The sequence below is a fragment of the Gobius niger genome (assembly GCF_951799975.1).
Source record: "Gobius niger genome assembly, chromosome: 7".
NCBI lineage: Eukaryota > Metazoa > Chordata > Actinopteri > Gobiiformes > Gobiidae > Gobius > Gobius niger.
The window spans coordinates 39,484,452-39,507,833 of record NC_136858.1 but is presented as its reverse complement, the minus strand read 5'-3'; the positions used below and the strand labels follow the sequence as shown (position 1 = coordinate 39,507,833).

Here is a 23,382-nt window from a genome sequence, read left to right as displayed (position 1 = left end):
CCCTGACCGCTGACCTCTGACCTCTGACCTCTGACCTCACATCTGTCTAACATCTGTCTCTCCTCAGGCGGCTGCTGGAGTCTTCACTCTTATCTCTGTCCCGATACGACATGACGGGCTCCAGGGACCACCCCATCTACCCCGACCCCGCGCGGTACCACAGCCCCGCCCATGTTCTCCTCAGAGCGTCCCGTTACAGCTCACTGACCCCCCCTCTGTCCGCAGGCTGTCCCCCGCCGCCTACTACGCTCAGAGGATGATCCAGTACCTGTCCCGGCGCGACAGCATCCGGCAGCGCTCGCTCCGGTACCAGCAGAACCGGCTGAGGGCCATGTCCTCGTCCTCAGACAGCCCCCAGGGCGGCTCCGGCGCCATGGACAGCAGCGACGTGGACTTCGAGGAGCTCGAGTCAGTCATTTCACTCTTTACTAAAACATTCTTAAGGAAAAGGAAAGTGTCCTTCACCTGTAGCTTCCTCACTGTGTAACGGCTTTTCTCTTTAAACGCTTTAGTGACAACGGCGACCGTGCCAGACACCGGACGCCTCGAAACGCCCGCATGTCGGCGCCGTCACTCGGGCGCTTCGTTCCACGGTGAGACTGAGCCTGAAACACTTTAAAGGAACAGGCCACCGTTTTTACATACTGAGATATGTTCTTACCTAACCTTAGTGGAGTTAATATATCCCCGTCTGGTCTTTGTCCGTGCGCTCACACATACGCAGCCTCTCCCACATGTCACATAGCTCCAAAAAAGCTCACGATAGAAGCTACCAAGCTCTTCCACGTGTTCCCTATTTAAATAAAGTTATATTTACACAGAAATGTAACATGTGGATTTTATAAGCAGATAAAAAGGGGGACTATATTGTGAGGCGTAATGATACGAGGAGCACAGCGTCCGCGCAGTAACTCCTAAAGACTTCCCCCGCTCACTTCCGTCAATAACCTTTAGGAGTCAGACGGGGATATATGAACTCGTCTAAGGTTTGGTAAGAACATATCTCAGTGTTTAAAAACGGTGGCCTGTTCCTTTAAGAGTCTGGCTCCAAAGAGTTTTTCTTTGGAGAAAAAATGACAAAAAAATGACAAACAAATGACAAAAAAATGACAAAAAATGACGAAAATGTGACAAAAAATTGACAAAAAATGACAAAAAATTGACGAAAAAATGACAAAAAATTGACAAAAAAATGACAAAAAATTGATTAAAAATTAATGAAAAAATGACAAAAAATGACAAAAAATGACAAAAAATGACAAAAAAATGACAAAAAATTGACGAAAAAATGACAAAAAATTGACTAAAAATGACAAAAAATGACAAAAAATGACAAAAAAATGACAAAAAATTGACGAAAAAATGACAAAAAAATGACAAAAAAATGACAAAAAATGACAAAAAAAATGACAAAAAAATGACAAAAAAATGACAAAAAATGTGACTGCGTATGTGTGAGCGCACGGACAAAGACCAGACGGGGATATATTAACTCGACTAAGGTTAGGTAAGAACATATCTTAGTGTGGAAAAACGGTGGCCTGTTCCTTTAAACATCACGCCCGCAGCCTGGTTTTCACTGTCACTTATCTCCCTCCTCCAGGCGCTTCCTCCTCCCCGAGTACCTGCCCTACGCCGGCATCTTCCACGAGCGCGGGCAGCCGGGCCTCGCCACACACTCCTCGGTCAACCGGGTCCTGGCAGGTGAGGGCGGGGCGGCCACCATCACAACTGTTTCTAACTGGTTTATAATGTGCACCATGAGCCGTATCTTCATGGAGAAAACAATCCATCTTTTCATGTTTTGTGGTTCCTTCTCCTGCAGGTGCTTCCATCGGCGACGGGCAGTCGGCTGTGGCCAGTAACATCGCCAACACCACGTACCGGCTGCAGTGGTGGGACTTCACCAAGTTCGACCTCCCAGAAATCAGCAACGGTACAAACGCTGCCCTGGCCAGATGTTTTACTTGATTTGACTCTTAGGGACAGACGGAGCAGCGCTGGGTGTGGATCGACAGGATTAGAATGTCAGACTCTGGCCCTCAGGCATAACACCCCAGGGCCCATATATATTACTACATAAATCAGACACCGTGATGTAGGGCTGAAACAACTAATCGATTAATCGACAACTAATCGATTACTAAAATAGTTGTCAACTATTTCAGTAATCGATTAATCATTTTCTAGTAAACACAGACTAAAATTGAGCAAAAAAGACATGACAATTATGCATTTTGGATGAAAACCTACTTTGTTTTTTAAAGTGAGGGTCTGTAGTGTTTTGTACATCGTAAATTTCATAAATATCTGTCTTTGTCTCGTCCAATCAGAGCAGACTCAGCACAAAGAGCCTCCTACAAACGTTAACTTTAAGTTTACTCCATCCACGTGTCCTCAAACGGCGCCACTTTAGCTTTATGTGGTCAAAAAATGGAAAAAAATACAATTTCCAGGCACCTTTCACAGCCAAGCGATTAATCGATTAATCGTAAAAATAATCGGTCGATTAATTGATTAACAAAATAATCGTTAGTTGCAGCCCTAGCGTGATGAAGTACTCTCAAAATATAGGATGTACTGTCAGTATTTTTATTTCCTGGCAAAACACCCCAGTGACGTCCACCCCATACATGATGTTCAAAACTGAGATTTGTAGAAAAAGAGGATTTACTTTGGGCGACTGTTGTGAGTTTTGGCAGTGAAGAAAGTTGGCCCTTCCTGACACAAACTTGCTCTACTAAATACTGAATAATCTATGTGAAGTTTCCCACTTTGTTAAAAATGTTCAGGATCCTGGAGTTGGGGGGTTCTGTAGAAATGATTACCTCAAGGTTATATGTGGGACACAAAGGTTGGGAACCACTGGCCTCGCGGAAGACCAAAGAGGAGTTTTGTGAATGTAGATGAGGACGTGAGGTGAGCTGGTGTGAGAGCAGAGGAGCAGAGGAGCAGAGGAGCAGGGCCTGGTGCCGTTAAACCATACCCGTATGTTATAGAACAAAAAGTTTAGGTACTACAGGTACAGAAACAAGCATCGGAAGCACTACTTTTGTGCACATCTGGTTAATACGAACTCTCTCCCATTCGTTCTCGATTGTAAATATGGATGCAGTACACTTTTTGGCCACCAGCGTCAAATTGGGGGCGCTGTTTCCCTCCTTTCGCAAAGTTAAGGAAACACTGTGTCTTGGTTTTTCTCAGAGCATTGTATTATTGAGATCAACAAAGGTTCATGTTAGCATTTTACTGATAAAAGAATTTATGCTGAACTGGCACTTTCAAAATGATCTAATGTCGCATTTTCTTTAGTTAAATGAATAAGGTAAAGTTACTGTAGGTGCTGTAGATCAGGGCTTCTCAACCTTTTAGAGCCGTGACCCCCGTTATAACAGTTAAAGGGGTTCGTGACCCCCGTCCGTGTCACACTCTGAGAGGAGCATTAGCCGACATCAGGGGAGGCAGGTTTTCTTGGTGGAGGGTCGATTTACTTCATTGTAAAAAGACCGAGGGCCGGACCCAAAAGTAAAGCTCCATTTTCTACAAACGCCAGCTTCTCTGTACAGGATTATGGCCAGACTTAAACAACACCAGTCTGGTATCGGGAAAAAAAGTTTAGGTTCTACTGATGTCTAAAGCAGGTACCGAGAGAAAAAACAGGCTTCGATGCTGTTGCCAAGGACGACATTAAAGGAACAAACTCTGTTGTTTCAGCTCAAATCAAATGATTTTCTTTTTCCCCATTTCACCCAATCTCTTTTTCTGTCTTATTTTTTTAAATAGTTTTTTCCGTCTTACTAATTTTCCCAAATCGATTCCCTATTTTTTCCCCTTTTTTCCCCAAATCAATTGTAACACGATTTTTCCTTATTTTTAGCCACATTTTCCTTCCACACATTATGGTTCTGTTTTCTGGTTCTCGACGCCACAATATTTTAATATAGATATGGAATAAAGCATCGTACCTGCCCTATATACATGACCTAAAGTTTTGCTTAGACATTTTGAAAGATTTGACTGTATTTTGCACATTTTCAGAGTATTCAAACAGATTTGACCTGGTTTGTGTAAAATCATCTTCAAAATCATTTAAAGAAAATCCTGAGGGCCAGAGCTTCTAAGCTGGAGGGCCGGATTTGGCCCTCGGGCCTGATGTTGCCAACCCCTGGCCTACATAATTCTTAAAAAACAAAGAAAAAAAACAAATGGAGAAAATGAAATTAATCAAATTGCGAACAAATAACGGCTCTGCTACAATAAAACATTATATTATTTGCTAACAAAAATATGTATATTTAATCTACATGATCTGGTGACCCCCCAAATGTGTCTGGCGACCCCCTGACGGTCCCGATTGCCCTTTTGCCATAGTTAACAATTGTTTTAATGCAGCGTGTTATTTCCATAGATAGAATCAAATGCAAATGTAAACCGAAAAATAAATAAAGTATTATTAAATGCACTTATATGTGTAGGACATGGCCGTGTTTGGCCCGCGACCCACAGGCACTTTTTCATTTTGAACCTCGGAGACAAAAGGTTTGGGCGGCCGTGCTTTAGAGACCAGGTTCTTCTGCTGTTGGTCCTGAAACACTGTCCATTAAAAACATCCGTTCTCTGTCAGCAAATGCACACATGACTTACTGGCATTAAATGGGATTCAAACATGGCGTTCCTGTTTTACAAATGCAGAACTGTTGGTCTGTTGCTGTTCTCTCTAAGGTGCTGATGGTTGTGTCTCTTCCTCAGCCTCGGTGAACGTCCTGGTGCCAAACTGTAAGATCTACAACGACGCGAGCTGCGACATTTCTGCGGACGGGCAGCTCCTCGCCGTCTTCATTCCCAGCAGTCAGCGCGGCTTCCCCGACGAGGGCATCCTGGCCATCTACTCACTCGCCCCCCACAACCTGGGGGAGATGCTCTACACCAAGAGATTCGGTACCGAGGCTTTTAGCTCACTCACAGAAGCTAGTTTTATGTGACGTTTCTACATAGTGCGGCCCTCTGGAGTCGGCCTTTAGTCTTTGGGAGATGAACAGAGTCGGCCTTTAGTCTTTGGGAGATGAACAGAGTCGGCCTTTAGTCTTTGGGAGGTGATAGTCGTAGGGCTGTGCAATTAATCGAAATTCAATTACGATTTCGGGTTACAACAGTAAACTATTACAAAATTAGCATAATCGCAAAAAATCGATTATAATTTTTATTTATTTATTTTTTTCAATTTTTTTTTTTCAATTTTTTTTTCTTCTAATTTTTAATTTGGGGATTTTTGTCACTTTTTTTGCTGGATTTTTGTCTTTTTTTTTTGCTGGATTTTTGTCTTTTTTTTGCTAGATTTTTGTCTTTTTTTGCTGGATTTTTGTCTTTTTTTTGCTGGATTTTTGTTTTTTTTTTGCTGGATTTTTGTCTTTTTTTTGCTGGATTTTTGTCACTTTTTTGCTGGATTTTTGTCTTTTTTTTGATGGATTTTTGTCACTTTTTTGCTGGATTTTTGTCACTTTTTTGCTGGATTTTTGTCACTTTTTTGCTGGATTTTTGTCATTTTTTTTGCTGGATTTTTTTTTTTTTTTTTTTGGATTTTTGTCTTTTTTTAATGGATTTTTGTCACTTTTTTGCTGGATTTTTGTCATTTTTTTGCTGGATTTTTGTCACTTTTTTTAATGGATTTTTGTCACTTTTTTGCTGGATTTTTGTCACTTTTTTGATGGATTTTTGTCACTTTTTTGATGGATTTTTGTCACTTTTTTAATGGATTTTTGTCACTTTTTTGCTGGATTTTTGTCACTTTTTTGATGGATTTTTTTAAAGGCAACAAATAATCGTTTGAATAATCGTGATTTCAATTATGACAAAAATAATCGTGATTATTATTTTTTCAATAATCGAGCAGCCCTAATAGAGGATATTAAAACAAACACAGTCTTTGGGAGGTGATCGTCGTGTAGCCTTCATACTTATTATGAATAAAGAAGCTTCATGTCTTCCTTTGCTCAGGTCCCAACGCCATCTCCGTCAGCCTGTCCCCCATGGGCTGTTACGTGATGGTGGGTCTGGCCTCGCGCCGGATCCTGCTGCCTCCCACCACCGACCACATGGTGGCGCAGGTGTTCCGCCTGCAGCAGCCGCACGGAGGAGAGACGTCCATCAGGGTGAGTCCAGAAACAGCTCGTGCTACAGTGTGAAAGTGTCATGGACATGGGGGAGGTCGGTTTGCTCAGTGGAGGGTTGATTTTCTGAGTCCAAAGACCAAGGGACCAACTTTAGGCCGAAGCAAAGCAGAACTTTCTACAAATGCCAGTGTTTCCGTCATATATGGCCTGAATGGGTCTTCTGTTGGGTAATTTTAAAGGAACTTACAATATGATTCACATTTTTAGAGTACTGTAAAAGGCATTTGATCTCTGGTTTGTGTAATAATGTTCCTGAAAATCATCTTGAGGGCCAGAGGTTCTTTGAGGGAGGGCCGGTTGACGTTGCCTACCTCTGCCCTGGAATCATTCAGCCGCTCAAACCACCACGATAAGGTGGCAGTTTCCGTTATGTCCAGTTTGCTTTAGATTAGGGAAAATGGGGATATTCTAAGGCAGGTGTTTCCATACTTTTTTCCTGGGGGCTGATTATTGAAGCATACATGGGGGGAAGGGCCACAGATAAGTGGTCAGTGCCATGAAACCTTCGACTTCCCACACCTTTATTTGTACTTAAGGCGAGACACTGCAGGTGAACAGGGGAAAAAACATAAATGTAGAGATGTCAATGTGAAGCTTTTGCTGAACATCACAGATATAAATATGAGAAAAAAATGTGTTGCACTTTTTCTGTCATTTTATGTTTTCACATAAAAATAAGGCATTTTCAGCATTAAAATGGCCAAAACTGCCTATATTTTGGGCAACGAAATCAAAATAATGAATTGAGCCAGATTAAATGTTATGGTTTTATTTTTTTGACATATTAGTAACTAAGATTTGTTCAGAGGGATTTTGGATATTTTGTTTAGTTTTTCAATAAACTAATCATCAGTGACAAAATCTGTAAAAACTCAAATTCCGCCTGTTTTTTTGGTTTCAAAGCTGAGGGTGAGTTTTGTCATTTTTATATCTGACATGAAAACTAAGATGTAAAGGGAGGAAAACAGATACAAATCTCCACTTCCACCACTGCGGGAAACATCAATACTTTCACCTAAAGTGTCTCGCCTTAATGCCAGCTCTGTCTCATAATTAGGGCTGTCAACGACCAAGAACACGCTCTGACCTACGATTAGTCGACTGAAAGGGGGCGTGGCCACTCTTCTAACCCAAACTGCACTCATAAGACATAAGACTTTGGGAGCTTGTGCTGTAGCTACTATTTATACATAGAAGAAACATAAACAGTGCATTTATGTGTAAAAAGTCACATTAATCTCACCTTTAACCTCAGACTCCAGCTCCTGCCTCGCTCCAGCTTCTGCTGCTGCACATGTGCTGTCAGTGTCCACACATCCATCTAATCCAAATAAAGCTGCAGTGCTTCTTCCATCATCTTCCCTCAGGGTCAGATCTCCGAGATCTTTTCTTACATAAACTATATAGGCCGCACTTGAGTGCATTTGAAGCCCCACCAGCACTGGAAATACTGGACTTTTCTCTCAGCGCGGTCTGTATAATATTTCAAGAGAACTTTTATCAGTTTGATTATATTATTCTTTAAACCCCAAACCAAAGCCCTGCCCGCACAGCGACTCCTCCTCTGAGCCTCAGGATGTCCACGGCCCCCGGAGTTTCCCAGTGTTCGAAGCTGCTCTGGGTCTGTGGTGAATCACCACGTTTCACTTTGTCCCTCCATAACAAGGGTGTTGAAAAATATCGATCCGCCGATATATCACGATATTACGTCGCGCGATTCTCGTATCGATCCAAAAAGCGCCGTATCGATATTTCAACATCTATTTTTGGGGGAATATTCATTGCAGCGTCTCGCTTTGGTCCTGCACTTTTACTCCCGCCAGCTAGATGGCAGCGCACCATGCGTCCCACTTGAGTAACAGTAGAATCTAGTGAGAGTTGGAGAAACTCAGGAAGAGTTATTCCATGGAGAAGAAAGAGCTATGAGACGCTCCAGGCTCTTCTAAAACTTTACATTTGGCCCCACTTTGGCTTTTACAGCAAAGACAGACCTGGATTATTACGAGAGCCTCCAGCTTTGTCATTATGTCCCTGATCTACGAGTGACACCAGTTATAGATACGGTTTTAAATACCCCGTCTGGTTCCATCCATAACTGTTACTACTGATCGAAGGACGCGCAACTATAGAAATACTAGAAAACCTGCATTCCCAGTTAAGTTGGTTTCATTACGAGGTGTCATAGATAGATAGATAGATGGATGGATGGATGGATGGATGGATGGATGGATGGATGGATGGATGGATGGATGGATGGATGGATGGATGGATGGATGGATGGATGGATGGATGGATGGATGGATGGATGGATGGATGGATGGATGGATGGATGGATGGATGGATGGATGGATGGATGGATGGATGGATGGATGGATGGATGGATGGATGGATGGATGGATGGATGGATGGATAAGATAGGATAGGATTGGATAAGATTGGATAAGATAGGATTGGATAAGATAGGATTGGATAAGATAGGATAGGATAAGATAGGATAAGATAGGATAGGATAAGATAGGATAAGATAGGATAAGATAGGATAAGATAGGATAGGATAGGATTGGATAGGATAAGATAGGATAGGATAGGATAAGATAGGATAAGATAGGATAGGATAGGATTGGATAGGATAAGATAGGATAGGATAGGATTGGATAGGATAAGATAGGATAGGATAGGATTGGATAGGATAAGATAGGATAAGATAGGATAGGATAGGATAAGATAGGATAGGATAGGATTGGATAGGATAAGATAGGATAGGATAGGATAGGATAGGATAAGATAGGATAGGATAGGATTGGATAGGATAAGATAGGATAAGATAGGATAAGATAGGATAAGATAGGATAAGATAGGATAAGATAGGATAGGATAAGATAGGATAAGATAGGATAAGATAGGATAGGATAGGATTGGATTGGATAGGATAAGATAGGATAAGATAGGATAAGATAGGATAAGATAGGATAGGATAGGATTGGATAGGATAAGATAGGATAGGATAGGATTGGATAGGATAAGATAGGATAAGATAGGATAAGATAGGATAAGATAGGATAAGATAGGATAAGATAGGATAGGATAGGATAAGATAGGATAAGATAGGATAAGATAGGATAGGATAGGATTGGATAGGATAAGATAGGATAGGATAGGATTGGATAGGATAAGATAGGATAGGATAGGATTGGATAGGATAAGATAGGATAAGATAGGATAAGATAGGATAAGATAGGATAAGATAGGATAAGATAGGATAAGATAGGATTGGATAAGATAGGATAAGATAGGATTGGATAAGATAGGATAAGATAGGATAAGATAGGATAAGATAGGATTGGATAAGATAGGATAAGATAGGATTGGATAAGATAGGATAAGATAGGATAAGATAGGATAAGATAGGATAAGATAGGATTGGATAGGATAAGATAGGATAAGATAGGATAAGATAGGATAAGATAGGATTGGATAAGATAGGATAAGATAGGATAAGATAGGATAAGATAGGATAAGATAGGATTGGATAGGATTGGATAGGATAAGATAGGATAGGATAAGATAGGATAAGATAGGATAGGATAGGATAAGATAGGATAAGATAGGATAAGATAGGATAAGATAGGATAGGATAGGATTGGATAGGATAGGATAAGATAGGATAAGATAGGATAAGATAGGATAAGATAGGATAAGATAGGATAAGATAGGATAAGATAGGATAGGATAAGATAGGATAAGATAGGATAAGATAGGATAGGATAAGATAGGATAAGATAGGATAGGATTGGATAGGATAAGATAGGATAAGATAGGATAAGATAGGATAAGATAGGATAAGATAGGATAAGATAGGATAAGATAGGATAAGATAGGATAAGATAGGATAAGATAGGATTGGATAAGATAGGATAAGATAGGATTGGATAAGATAGGATAGGATAAGATAGGATAAGATAGGATAAGATAGGATAAGATAGGATAAGATAGGATAAGATAGGATAAGATAGGATAAGATAGGATTGGATAAGATAGGATAAGATAGGATTGGATAAGATAGGATAAGATAGGATAAGATAGGATAAGATAGGATAAGATAGGATAAGATAGGATAAGATAGGATAAGATAGGATCAGATAGGATAAGATAGGATAAGATAGGATTGGATAAGATAGGATAAGATAGGATTGGATAAGATAGGATAAGATAGGATAAGATAGGATAAGATAGGATAAGATAGGATAAGATAGGATTGGATAAGATAGGATAAGATAGGATAAGATAGGATAAGATAGGATAAGATAGGATAAGATAGGATAAGATAGGATAAGATAGGATTGGATAGGATAAGATAGGATTGGATAAGATAGGATAGGATAAGATAGGATAAGATAGGATAAGATAGGATAAGATAGGATAAGATAGGATTGGATAAGATAGGATAGGATAAGATAGGATAAGATAGGATTGGATAAGATAGGATAGGATAAGATAGGATAAGATAGGATTGGATAGGATAAGATAGGATTGGATAGGATTGGATAGGATAAGATAGGATTGGATAAGATAGGATAAGATAGGATAAGATAGGATAAGATAGGATTGGATAAGATAGGATAAGATAGGATTGGATAAGATAGGATAAGATAGGATTGGATAGGATAAGATAGGATTGGATAGGATAAGATAGGATTGGATAGGATAGGATTGGATAGGATAAGATAGGATTGGATAGGATAGGATTGGATAGGATAGGATTGGATTGGATAGGATAAGATAGGATAAGATAGGATAAGATAGGATAAGATAGGATAGATAAGATAGTGGGGGCGATTTCACAGGAAATATTAAAACTCTAAATTTACATAAGGTCTGACTCCATAAGATCATTTTAAACACAGTTAAACAGTTAAGTTTAAAGTATTAAAGTATCAAAAAGGTCTCGCCAGCGTGTTCATGATCCCAAGGTCTGAGGAGAAACCACCAGAATTCAGTAACTTTAGATTTATTCCCTATAACATTTACAATTTCTAAACACAGGTTATCTGAATGCTAAAGTCCCGAACAATATACACAGGGCTCGAACGGGGCGTCCCAGGAAACTGCACCGTCTAACTGCACCGTCTAACTGCACCGTCTAACTGCGCTCTTACAAATATATATCAGACAAAATGTGATGTTCATGAAGAGATAGGAGATGAGTGGAGCTCGGGCTGAGGTCATCAAGCCTTTCTCAGTAGTTTTCCACTAGAAGTGTCTTCCTGTTGCCTTATTTGGAGTTGGTGTTGGCACCTGGACGTCTCCATAAGTTTGAACAAAAGAATAAGAGCAAGAAATGGGGTATTGTTACAGCGATGTGCGTGTGAAATGATTGGTTTCAACTGAAACTTAAAGCACATAGATTAAACTCATAAAAAACATTCAATAGCATTATAAAATATAACATTAGCTAAAAATCATCAATTTCCCACGATAGATAGATAGATAGATAGATAGATAGATAGATAGATAGATAGATAGATAGATAGATAGATAGATAGATAGATAGATAGATAGATAGATAGTATTTGATACAAATCTAATGAAGGTGGACTAGTTTACTGAAAAGTTGTTTCCAAAGTTGTAAAAAATAATCGCAATAATCGTCTAATACCTCAATATCGGGATGTATCGTATTGTATCGTGACCTGTGTATCGTACCACCTGAGACAAGGCCATACACAGCCCTACTCCATAATATTTCAGCGATGAGAGAATTAAACACCTTTAGCTTGCACCCAAAGCCCCGTTACAGGAGGTGTTGAGTCACAGACAGAGCTGGAGGAACACGGGGATGTTCAGTCTGACCACAAACATCTGTACATTATAAGCCTCGTTCAAAGCGTGTGAAAAAAAGTACCAGTTATTGTTATTAAAAGCCCTGATGTCGTAGAATGAGCTGATTTTGAACGTGCCGCCTCTTGTGTTTTCAGATGGTGTTTAACGTGGTTTACCCCATGGCTCCGGACCAGAGGCGTCACGTCAGTATAAACTCCGCCCGGTGGCTGCCCGACCCGGGGATGGGACTGGCCTACGGGACCAACAAGGGAGACCTGGTCATCTGCCGGCCCGTGTGAGTACGAGGCCTAAACGGGAGGCGCGTCACGGTGATGATCGCTTTAACCTCGGTCTGCCGGCCCGTGTGAGTACGAGGCTGAAACGGGAGGCGCGTCACGGTGATGATCGCTTTAACCTCGGTCTGCCGGCCCGTGTGAGTACGAGGCCTAAACGGGAGTCACGGTGATGATCGCTTTAACCTCGGTCTGCCGGCCCGTGTGAGTACGAGGCCTAAACGGGAGGCGCGTCACGGTGATGATGGCTTTAACCTCGGTCTGCCGGCCCGTGTGAGTACGAGGCTGAAACGGGAGGCGCGTCACGGTGATGATGGCTTTAACCTCGGTCTGCCGGCCCGTGTGAGTACGAGGCCTAAACGGGAGGCGCGTCACGGTGATGATCGCTTTAACCTCGGTCTGTCGGCCCGTGTGAGTACGAGGCCTAAACGGGAGGCGCGTCACGGTGATGATCGCTTTAACCTCAGTCTGCCGGCCCGTGTGAGTACGAGGCCTAAACGGGAGTCACGGTGATGATCGCTTTAACCTCAGTCTGCCGGCCCGTGTGAGTACGAGGCCTAAACGGGAGTCACGGTGATGATCGCTTTAACCTCAGTCTGCCGGCCCGTGTGAGTACGAGGCCTAAACGGGAGTCACGGTGATGATCGCTTTAACCTCGGTCTGCCGGCCCGTGTGAGTACGAGGCCTAAACGGGAGGCGCGTCACTTGTCACTTTTTTGATGGATTTTTGTCATTTTTTTGATGGATTTTTGTCATTTTTTTTCTGGATTTTTGTCACTTTTTTTCTGGATTTTTGTCTTTTTTTTGATGGATTTTTGTCTTTTTTTTGATGGATTTTTGTCACTTTTTTGATGGATTTTTGTCACTTTTTTTCTGGATTTTTGTCACTTTTTTCTGGATTTTTGTCACTTTTTTTCTGGATTTTTGTCACTTTTTTTCTGGATTTTTGTCACTTTTTTTCTGGATTTTTGTCTTTTTTTTGATGGATTTTTGTCTTTTTTTTGATGGATTTTTGTCACTTTTTTGATGGATTTTTGTCACTTTTTTTCTGGATTTTTGTCTTTTTTTTGATGGATTTTTGTCACTTTTTAGATGGATTTTTGTCACTTTTTTGATGGATTTTTGTCTTTTTTTTGATGGATTTTTGTCACTTTTTAGATGGATTTTTGTCACTTTTTTTCTGGATTTTTGTCACTTTTTTGCTGGATTTTTGTCACTTTTTTGATGGATTTTTGTCTTTTTTTTGATGGATTTTTGTAATTTTTTTGATGGATTTTTGTAATTTTTTTGATGGATTTTTGTCACGATGATCGCTTTAACCTCAGTCTGCCGGCCCGTGTGAGTACGAGGCCTAAACGGGAGGCGCGTCACGGTGATGATCGCTTTAACCTAATCAGATCCCGGTCCGTGTTCCGCTCCGGTCGCCGTCGCACCTGTGGCTGAAGCCGGGGTTTCTTCTTCTTCTGTCCCGCCCGCCTCCCGCCCGCCAGATCAGATTAGCCTCATGTCCATCACAACAGGAAGAGCCTTAATTGGAGGCGCTCGTTTGTGTTTGCGTTAACCAGGTTGAGGGACAGAACTCCCTCCTCTGCTCCCGAGGCTTCCTGTGTCCAACTCGATTACAGGCAGGACCGTGGTGTGTTCATGGACCTGTGGAATCATCGGCCTCTCTTTAGGAGGGAGCCGTGTTTTTAGGATTCTTTCAACCAGAGCCAGACCTGACACTCGTTAAGGGCATTCACTTCTGTTGTTCAGCTTATTCTGTGATTATGATTCAGACTCATCACATGCAAAGTGGGAGGGGTCAAGCCTTTATCTCTTTAATTCTTGCTTCACTGTGCCTGTAATGAGTCTGTATCATGTATTAGTCTCACAGTTTAAGTTGAATTCCAGAAACATTGAGTTGCCTTGTGTACGAAATGCGCCGTATAAATAAAGTTGCCTTGATTTAATTTTCAAGGCAAAGGTTGGGAATATAACTGTCATTCTTTGTAGGTGAATTAAATTGTGATTATAATGATTGTCCAGTGTGGTTTTGCAAAACACTGATGTACATTTAAAGTAGAGATTATATATTTTTATTACACGGCTCTTCACAACGTAAGTAGAAGCTCCGTTGATTTGAATGGGAATTCCCAACGTTCTGCCGGTCATTATTTTCTGATAAAGGACGTCTGAGAAAAATAATGACGCTGCCAATGGCCTCTGAGTTGATGCTTTCATATCACTCCGCACGTACGTAGCAGCGACACTATCTGTCCCGTCACTGAGAGAGAAGTCGGGGAATCGCTCGTGAAGTTAGCGTGAGTCTGACTTTAAGATTCACCACCATTCCTCCAACTGCGCCTTCAGCTAAGTAGCTAGGCTAGCTGCTAGCCTTGCTGCTGCTAGCCTAGCAAAACGTTGCCGAGAACCAGAACTTTTGGGAACTATTTGTCGCGGAAGTCATTAAATAAACCTTTGGACCTTCATAAAAGTGTACGAAGTTTATGTTGTGTGTTCAGTTGCAAATGGCCGAATAATAAGCGGATAATGTAAAGAACGCTGGTTATTATCGGGAAAATAAGCACCTTCAGGACGAAACAAGACCGTCCGCTTCGCGTCGGGGTCCGGTTCGCGTCGTGGTCCGGTTCGCCCTGAAGCTGCTTATTTTCCCGATAATGACCAGCGTTCTATACATTATCCCTTACATAATTAGAGGTCGACTCATATTGGTTTTTCAAATGTCAATGCCGATTTTTATAAATGCCGACAGTGCAACTTTTACCTGCATTATATCAGCCGATAGCCGATATTGTAAATAACCCATTTATCGGCACGATATATCGGCCTCCATTTGTAATCATTGATTTGTAAGAAAATAGTTTTGTAAAACGGATATCGAGCAAAATCTAGTTAAACACGTGGAAACAAATCGGCTGCAGATCACTTTATCTGCCGATATATCGTACCGATATTTGGGTGTTTGTGAAGTTTTCTAAAAGTCAATGTGGGCTAAACTTGAAAAAGCCAAAAGTCGATGGAGGACAGAGGCTCAACTCAGCTTCATTACGTCTTTTTATTTTCTACTTTGTGGTTTTGCTTCTGAGAGCATTTCGTTTACAGCAGCAGGTTGAAAACCTTAGAAAAGAGAATACAATAAATAAGTATTTAGGCTCTGAATGCCTTTTTAAACAGATTATACCAGAGCAGTTTTAGCTATAGCATATGAACAATGATATATGATGATACATACCAACAGTGTCTCCATTCTCTTGCCTGCATTGACCTTTGATTGTGAGGCAACAAAGCCACACACCTGTCCAAGTGGTGCTAATCAAGTCCGGGGAATCACAGTTCACTCGCTAGAGCGCCCTCTGCTGCTCAACTGAACTATAACTAAACATGTCAAAACAATTCTGTCACACCATTAACTTTTGACATTTTGACAGCACAGTGTTTCATAATATCAGTGTGACAAAGTGGGTTTGTCCCCTTGTGTGTGTTTGTTATTTTGCTTCATTTGTTTCGTTTGCGATATCCACCAGCCAACAATAACCTCAGATTCATGTTTAAGTTAATAATTATCCATTTACAACTTTGTTTATTCATTTACTCATTTACCTGTACCACCTGGTGAGAAAGGAAGGGGCGTGGTCTTTGTCGGCCATTTTAAAAACCTCAGGCTGAACCATGTGGAAGGGGAGAGACTAGGAATGGTACCTACCGATGGGAGGTCCTTTCCCATTAGGGGAGGTATAAAAGCTGACTGCTGTAGTCACTAGGAGGCCATTTTGTATCTGTGTGTCAGAAGTTCTGTTTGCGTGAGCAATAAATGTCTGGTGAGAACTCTAACTTTGTTAAGTCTGCCCATTTCAACCCCTCGTGGCAGCTTCCTCACAGTCAGCTATTGGTTGGTCTGATGCTGATAAAAGCTGATGTTTTGCTTTGGAAAGAGCTCAGTCAGAGCTTTTAAAGGAGCCTCTCACACCCAGGCCTCAGGAGCTCAAACACCGCGGAGAAAACCGGTCACAAGTCTACGTTTTTATATGTTTATGTTGCGGAACCATAAGAGCCAAGCTACTGGTTTTAGTTTTGGAATCTGCTCATTTTTGTTTACACATGAATGTCTTGAATAAATCCGCCGCACACACAGTTCTACACAGTTTAGAGCCGTCACACACAGGATTAGAGACGTATTCGTGGTGCATTATCGGCGCCGGCCAATCGAAGTAGCCAAAGATTGGTATCGGCCTTAGAAAAACCCATATCGGTCGACCTCTAATCCATAGTTGATTATTATTATTATAAAGCCGTGTCTTGGAGCGGTTTGTGTTTATCAAAGGCCACATGTGTTCAGATTACCAAAGTGCAATGAAGAAGCTTTTCATTCATGTGTGGTTTTGTTCCCGCAGGTTTTATCGCAGCGATGGGGAGAGTCCGGCCGAGTCCAGCTCTGAGCCGCTGTTCAACGTCAACAACAGCGGGACCAGCAGGACCCGGGGCACAGACCGACCCGGGTGAGGGACGCCGAACCGCTCAGCTTTAAATATCAGCTCCGAGATACTGTCACGGCCACATAACCATCCTGTTCTCTCTCCTCCGCAGCCCGACGCGCTCCGGCTGGAGGTTGGATCGCGACATGGGTCTGATGAACGCCATCGGTCTGCAGCCTCGAAACCCCGCCCCCTCGGTGACATCACAGGGCACTCAGACGCCGATCGTCCAGCTCCAAAACGCCGAGACGCAGACGGAGCGAGAGCTGCCCGAGCCCAGCACTTCACAGGCCGCGCTCGGTGAGAAAACCACAAATATCACCTGTCTATCAATCAATCAATCAATCAAATTTTATTTGTATAGCGCCCAACAACAACCAGAAGGTGCCCAGAGCGCTTTCCAGGATAAAAACAAGAATCATAGTAGACAAAAATAAATACAAAAACACATAAAAACAGCAGTGGAGTCGGTGGCTTTGTATCGAAGGCTTTCCTGAAAAGATGTGTCTTCAACTGTGATTTAAAAACACTCAGCTCTGTGATGTTACGAAGCTGTAATGGAAGTGCGTTCCACAGCTTTGGGCCTTGCACTGCAAATGACCGGCCTCCAAACTTTTTGTATTTGAACTTGGGAGTGACCAGGGAGGTGTGTTCAGAGGAGCGCAGAGTTCTGGCTGGTTCGTAGACCGTTACTAATTCGGCGAGGTCGGCCGGGGCCAGAGCATCGATGGCCTTGAACACAAACATCAGGACCTTAAAGTCCACCCTAAACGCCACCGGGAGCCATGTGACCATTATTACTGCTTTCTGCTTCAGTTTCTGTCTTAGTGACGGGTTTATAGTTATTTAAGGCGTGACACGGCAGGTGAAAGTAATGATGTAAAACAGGGGGAAGCTCCAGCCTTCTGCTCTGCCCATACACAGTAAAACAAACACAAAAAATGAATCCGGTTGAGTCATGATTTAGGGCGGCAACTAACGATTATTTCGGTAATCGATTAATCTACCGATCATTTTTACGATTAATCGATTAATCGCTTGGCTGTGAAAGGTGCCTGGAAATTGTATTTTTTTATTTTATTTTATCACATAAAGCTAAAGTGGCGGCGCTTGAGGACATGTTGATGGAGAAAACTTAAAGTAAACGTTTGTGGGAGGTTCTTTGTGCTAATTCGGCTTTCTGATTGGACGAGACAAAGACAGATATTTATGAAATTTACAATGTACAAAACACTGCAGACGCTCACTTTAAAAACAAAGTAGGGTTTCATCCACATTACATAATTTTTATGTCTTTTTTGCTCAATTTTAGTCTGTGTTCACTAGAAAACGATTAATCGATTACTGAAATAGTTGACAACTATTTTAGTAATCGATTAGTTGTCGATTAATCGATTAGTTGTTTCAGCTCTATCATGATTGTCACATCACTAATTCCTTTAAGTGATTTTCTGTTTTAGACCTAAATGACCTCATGTCCACTTCAGACCCTTTCAGTTTGTCCTGATTTAATCTCTGTCTGGTGCTTGGAAGGCCAAAGATTCTGAAGCTTTTGAGAACCACAGTTTAAGGTCATTTCCCTTATTTTATTGAACCTTTATTTAACCAGGTAAAAAACTCATTTAGATTAATCATCTCTTTTGCGAGAGTGACCTGGCTGAGAGGCAGCAACACATCATAAAACAGTTACATCAAATATAAAACAAAATATAAAATACATCTTAGGTAAAACAACAGCAACCATCACGGCTTTGCACACATGTTTTCAGTTTAGATTTAAAACGAAAACTCAGCTCATTTTGCAGCTGATTCCAATCAGAAGAAGCACAATGTTTAAAAGCCTTTTTCCCCACGTCAGTCCTTACATTAGGAACTGAAATGAGGACTCGATCCTGTGAACGAAGGCTGTGACCGGTGTTTGGTTTGAGAGTGACGTGTGACTGTAGATCAGAGGGAAGTAAACCAAGTAATGTTTTGTAAATGAACACGTTTGAGGAGAGACAGCCGACCTACATGGGAGTAAAGGAGACAGTAGTGAGTGAGGGATTTGAGATTGGAAATGAATCTAAGTGCTCCGTGGTGAACTGTATCCAGCGACCGGAGCGCCCGGCGATACAGAAATATACAGCCTCTGTTTAAGTGTTTGTGAAATACAGACTTTTAAAACGGAGCAGGAGTTAATGCTGGCGGCTCGCCTCTCTCGCCTCTCTCTGCTTTCTCCTCCCCCCCTCCCTCTCAGGCCCGTGTCCTTGTCTTATTAAATCCACTGAAAGACGTCGACTCTCCCATTGTCTCCGTTTGACAGAGCTATAGCCACGCTGAAGCTTCGCAGTCGCCTTGTTTTCCCACGCTCGCAAACACAGGCCTGTCTTTGGGCTCAGTGTTTGAAGCCAGAGGAGAAATGAGGCGGTCGAGAGGACAGAATGTGTCGTGTGTTCTCTTACGATTCTCTATGTGTGAACCCCAGAGGTTCTATAATCACACTGGATCCAATCGTTTCAGACTAAAAATCATGTGCTGACCCTAAGTTTTAATGAGAGAAGCACCGATCCAGCTGCTGATGCTGGGGTTTGAGTATCTGTCGATATCTGGTATTTACCGATACCAAGAGACTTTCTTTAAAAGTGGCTTTCTCTGAGTTTAAAGATTTTATTGACTCTTTTGAGATCAATAAAGTCATATTTTATTGTCATGATACAGGTCAATTATCAACTATATCTATTGACAAACTCTTGGATAAACATTTAACAAGGATCATTGGACTTTTCTACACTAAATATACTTAGATGACATTAATATGAACAGCTCACATTGATCTGATTATTACAAATATGTGAGATCAGTTTTTTCTTAAACCAAAATACAAACACGTGGCTTCAGCAGTGGCCGATTCTATTTCATTAGGCGACTTTAGGAATTTCTATCATAGTTTCTGACCCAGCCTTGATTAGTTTTCATTAGCATTAGCGTTAGCTCCCGCTAGCTTAAGCATGCTATTGCTAACCGCGTTGTTTTGCACAGCCATCACCAGGCCCACGTGCCCTGAGGTTTCGATGGTGTTGAGAGCCAAACTGGTATTGGTTCAGTATCTAGTATCTGTAGCCGATATCCGACACCAGTATCGGACGCCGGTATCGGACGCCGGTATCGGACATCGGTATCGGACGCCGGTATCGGACGCCGGTGTCGGACGCCGGTATCGGACGCCGGTATCGGACGCCGGTATCGGACGCCGGTATCGGACGCCGGTATCGGACGCCGGTATCGGACATCGGTATCGGACACCGGTATCGGACGCCGGTGCACCCCTAACCGTGTCCCGCCCTCGCAGACGCGGCGGCTGAACTTCCCTCCACCAGCGCGGCCGCCATGAGTCGAGACGCTCAGTCGTCGTCAGCGGAGTCGGCGCCGGAGACGCCCGCGGAGGGAAACGCCGCTGCTACGGCCGGTTCAGGTAAAGCTGACACGACAAACAAAAGCTCTGCCAAGGCAACGGCAAAGGCAAAGGCAACTCCACCAATCACAGCACCTTTAACACAAGCACTTTAACCACAGGCGGTGATGAAGATGTGTTTGAGATCATTACCTTTAAGGGATGTTTGACCTCGTTAGTTATCCAGAGTGTTTTTGTAATTCATGCAGTTCTTACATTTGAAGAGTTTCGTGGCGCTAGGCTAGTGCAAGGCTAGTGCATGTCTATGGTATCAGCTAGCCTGCATTAAAAACAGTGTGACCCGCTCCACAGAGCACCTGAGGCAAATCACTGATAACACCAGACTAACCATATACATGTCTGTGTCCATAGAATATCTTATATAACTGAATATATATATAATATAACTGAATATATATATAATATAACTGAATATATATATAATATAACTGAATATATATATAATATAACTGAATATATATATAATATAACTGAATATATATATAATATAACTGAATATATATATAATATAACTGAATATATATATAATATAACTGAATATATATATAATATAACTGAATATATATATAATATAACTGAATATATATATAATATAACTGAATATATATATAATATAACTGAATATATATATAATATAACTGAATATATATATAATACAACTGAATATATATATAATATAACTGAATATATATATAATATAACTGAATATATATATAATACAACTGAATATATATATAATATAACTGACCTGCATCACATGACTGATGTGTTTTGAGGGACTATTTTCTCGCAGATCCCTCCGCCGCTGCGTAGCTTATACCAGTGGCGTTTGGAGCAGCGACCCCCATTATAACCGGTAAAGGGGTTCGTGACCCCCCGCCCGGGTCACACCGTGAGAAACAGGAGCATTAGCCACATCATTCTAAAAAACAAAGACAAACAAAACAAACAAAGACAAACAAAACAAAACAAACAAAACAAACGGCTGAAATGAATTCACCAAATTATGAACAAATTGTGGCACTCGGGTAAAATAGTGAACTTGGTACAAAAAAACATTAGGTTATTTGCTAATAAAAATATGTATATTTCATGATATGGCGACCCCCCCAAATTTGTCTCGCGACCCCCAGGTTGAGAACCACTGGCTTATACAACCACGAAGCTGAAGCTGCTCAAATATGAGGTCTTTTACATGTAAAATGGTTCAAATGACTCTATGGACACAGACATTTATATGGTTAGTCTGGTCTGGCAGACCATAGACATGCATTAGCCTAGCACTAGCTTAGCACTAGCCTAGCACTAGCCTCGCACTAGCCTCGCACTAGCCTCGCACTAGCCTCGCACTAGCCTCGCACTAGCCTCGCACTAGCCTCGCACTAGCCTCGCACTAGCCTCGCACTAGCCTCGCACTAGCCTAGCTCTAGCCTCGCACTAGCCTCGCACTAGCCTCGCACTAGCCTAGCTCTAGCCTCGCACTAGCTTAGCACTAGCCTAGCACTAGCCTAGCTCTAGCCTAGCACTAGCCTAGCACTAGCCTAGCTCTAGCCTAGCACTAGCTTAGCACTAGCCTAGCACTAGCCTCGCACTAGCCTCGCACTAGCCTCGCACTAGCCTCGCACTAGCCTCGCACTAGCCTCGCACTAGCCTCGCACTAGCCTCGCACTAGCCTCGCACTAGCCTCGCACTAGCCTAGCTCTAGCCTCGCACTAGCCTCGCACTAGCCTCGCACTAGCCTCGCACTAGCCTAGCTCTAGCCTCGCACTAGCCTCGCACTAGCCTCGCACTAGCCTCGCACTAGCCTCGCACTAGCCTCGCACTAGCCTCGCACTAGCCTAGCTCTAGCCTCGCACTAGCCTCGCACTAGCCTCGCACTAGCCTAGCACTAGCCTCGCACTAGCCTAGCACTAGCCTCGCACTAGCCTAGCTCTAGCGTAGCACTAGCCTAGCACTAGCCTCGCACTAGCCTCGCACTAGCCTCGCACTAGCCTCGCACTAGCCTCGCACTAGCCTTGCATTAGCCTAGCGCCTCTAAGCTCTTCAAACATAAGAACTGTGTGAATGACCAAAGATTGAAATGCCCTCTTTAACGGCCGCTCTCTAACCCGTGTCCAGGCGAGTCGTCGGAGCTGGGGTCGGGCGAGGACGCCCTGGCCCGGATCCGGCGCCTGATCGCGGAGGGCGGGATGACGGCGGTGGTGCAGCGCGAGCAGAGCACCACCATGGCGTCCATGGGCGGCTTCGGCAACAACATCATCGTGAGCCACCGCATCCACCGGGGCTCGCAGACCGCCGTGGGACAGGCCCCGCCCTCCACGGGACAGGCCCCGCCTCCCTCCACCTCACACACAGACCACGCCCCCTCCTGCTCAAACTCCACCTCCTCCTTCACCACCTCCACGTCCACGTCCGTGCCGCACCGCTTCGCCCGGACCGAGCGGTCGCAGGCGGCGGCGGCGGCGTGGGCGGGGCCCCGCTCTGCGCTCTCGCTGGAGGACGTGTTCGAAGGGCCCGCCTCCTCCTCCTCCACGTCCACTTCCTCGCTAAACTCCTCCCCTTCCTTACAAAGCCCCGCCCCGCCCTCCAGCCCGCCGGGTCCGAACTCTTCTTCTTCTTACGACGGCGACCCGTACAGTAGGTAGGCCCCGCCCCCCTGAGAAAGAGACGCTCTGGAAACGGCGACCGAGGTGAACGAGTGGAAACGTTACAGCCTTATTACCCAGGGTTCCTACGCAGGCGCCCGGACCGGGCTCCAGGTTCAAAACAGAATCACTGAGTCAAAGGTGCAGCTCCAAACATCCTCAATCATGTTCCTCCATTTTGTTTTGCCTCCATCTTGTTTTGCCTCCATTTTGTTTTGCTTAGTTTGACAGAGAGCGTTTTTAGCTTGAAGAGAGAAACGTGCGCTTGTTCTTTGCTTTGTATCATGTTGCTGAACTAATCATGTCCAAACGCCGCTCACGCCGTGCGCTTCACGCTCGTGACCGTGCGCTTCTTTTATTTATTTATTTTTGTCTTTTTTCTTTTTAGAACCGACACCTTTTTTTTTTTTTCTTTTTTTTTACTGTTTGGAAAAAGCGTAAATGTACAGTAGAAATAAAAAAACAAAAGCATCATGTGACAAACTTGGAAAGACTCAAATATGTAAACTCTCTTCTGCCCTGAAC

The 23,382-nt window shown here is 42.9% G+C and overlaps 1 protein-coding gene across 1 annotated transcript in view; it reads left to right on the top strand.

The window, feature by feature from the left end:
- Positions 1–22,857, top strand: part of ambra1b (autophagy/beclin-1 regulator 1b) — a gene marked incomplete at its 3' end in the record, with an annotated part of 46,192 nt that extends 23,335 nt beyond the window's left edge. The window contains 12 exon segments of the mRNA XM_079560018.1: positions 68–154; positions 226–408; positions 513–593; positions 1,604–1,704; positions 1,826–1,936; positions 4,750–4,938; positions 5,995–6,149; positions 12,146–12,285; positions 16,678–16,782; positions 16,871–17,058; positions 20,090–20,212; positions 22,331–22,857. Coding sequence (XP_079416144.1) covers positions 68–154; positions 226–408; positions 513–593; positions 1,604–1,704; positions 1,826–1,936; positions 4,750–4,938; positions 5,995–6,149; positions 12,146–12,285; positions 16,678–16,782; positions 16,871–17,058; positions 20,090–20,212; positions 22,331–22,857 — 1,990 coding nt within the window.
- Between the last annotated feature and the right edge of the window lie 525 nt (positions 22,858–23,382).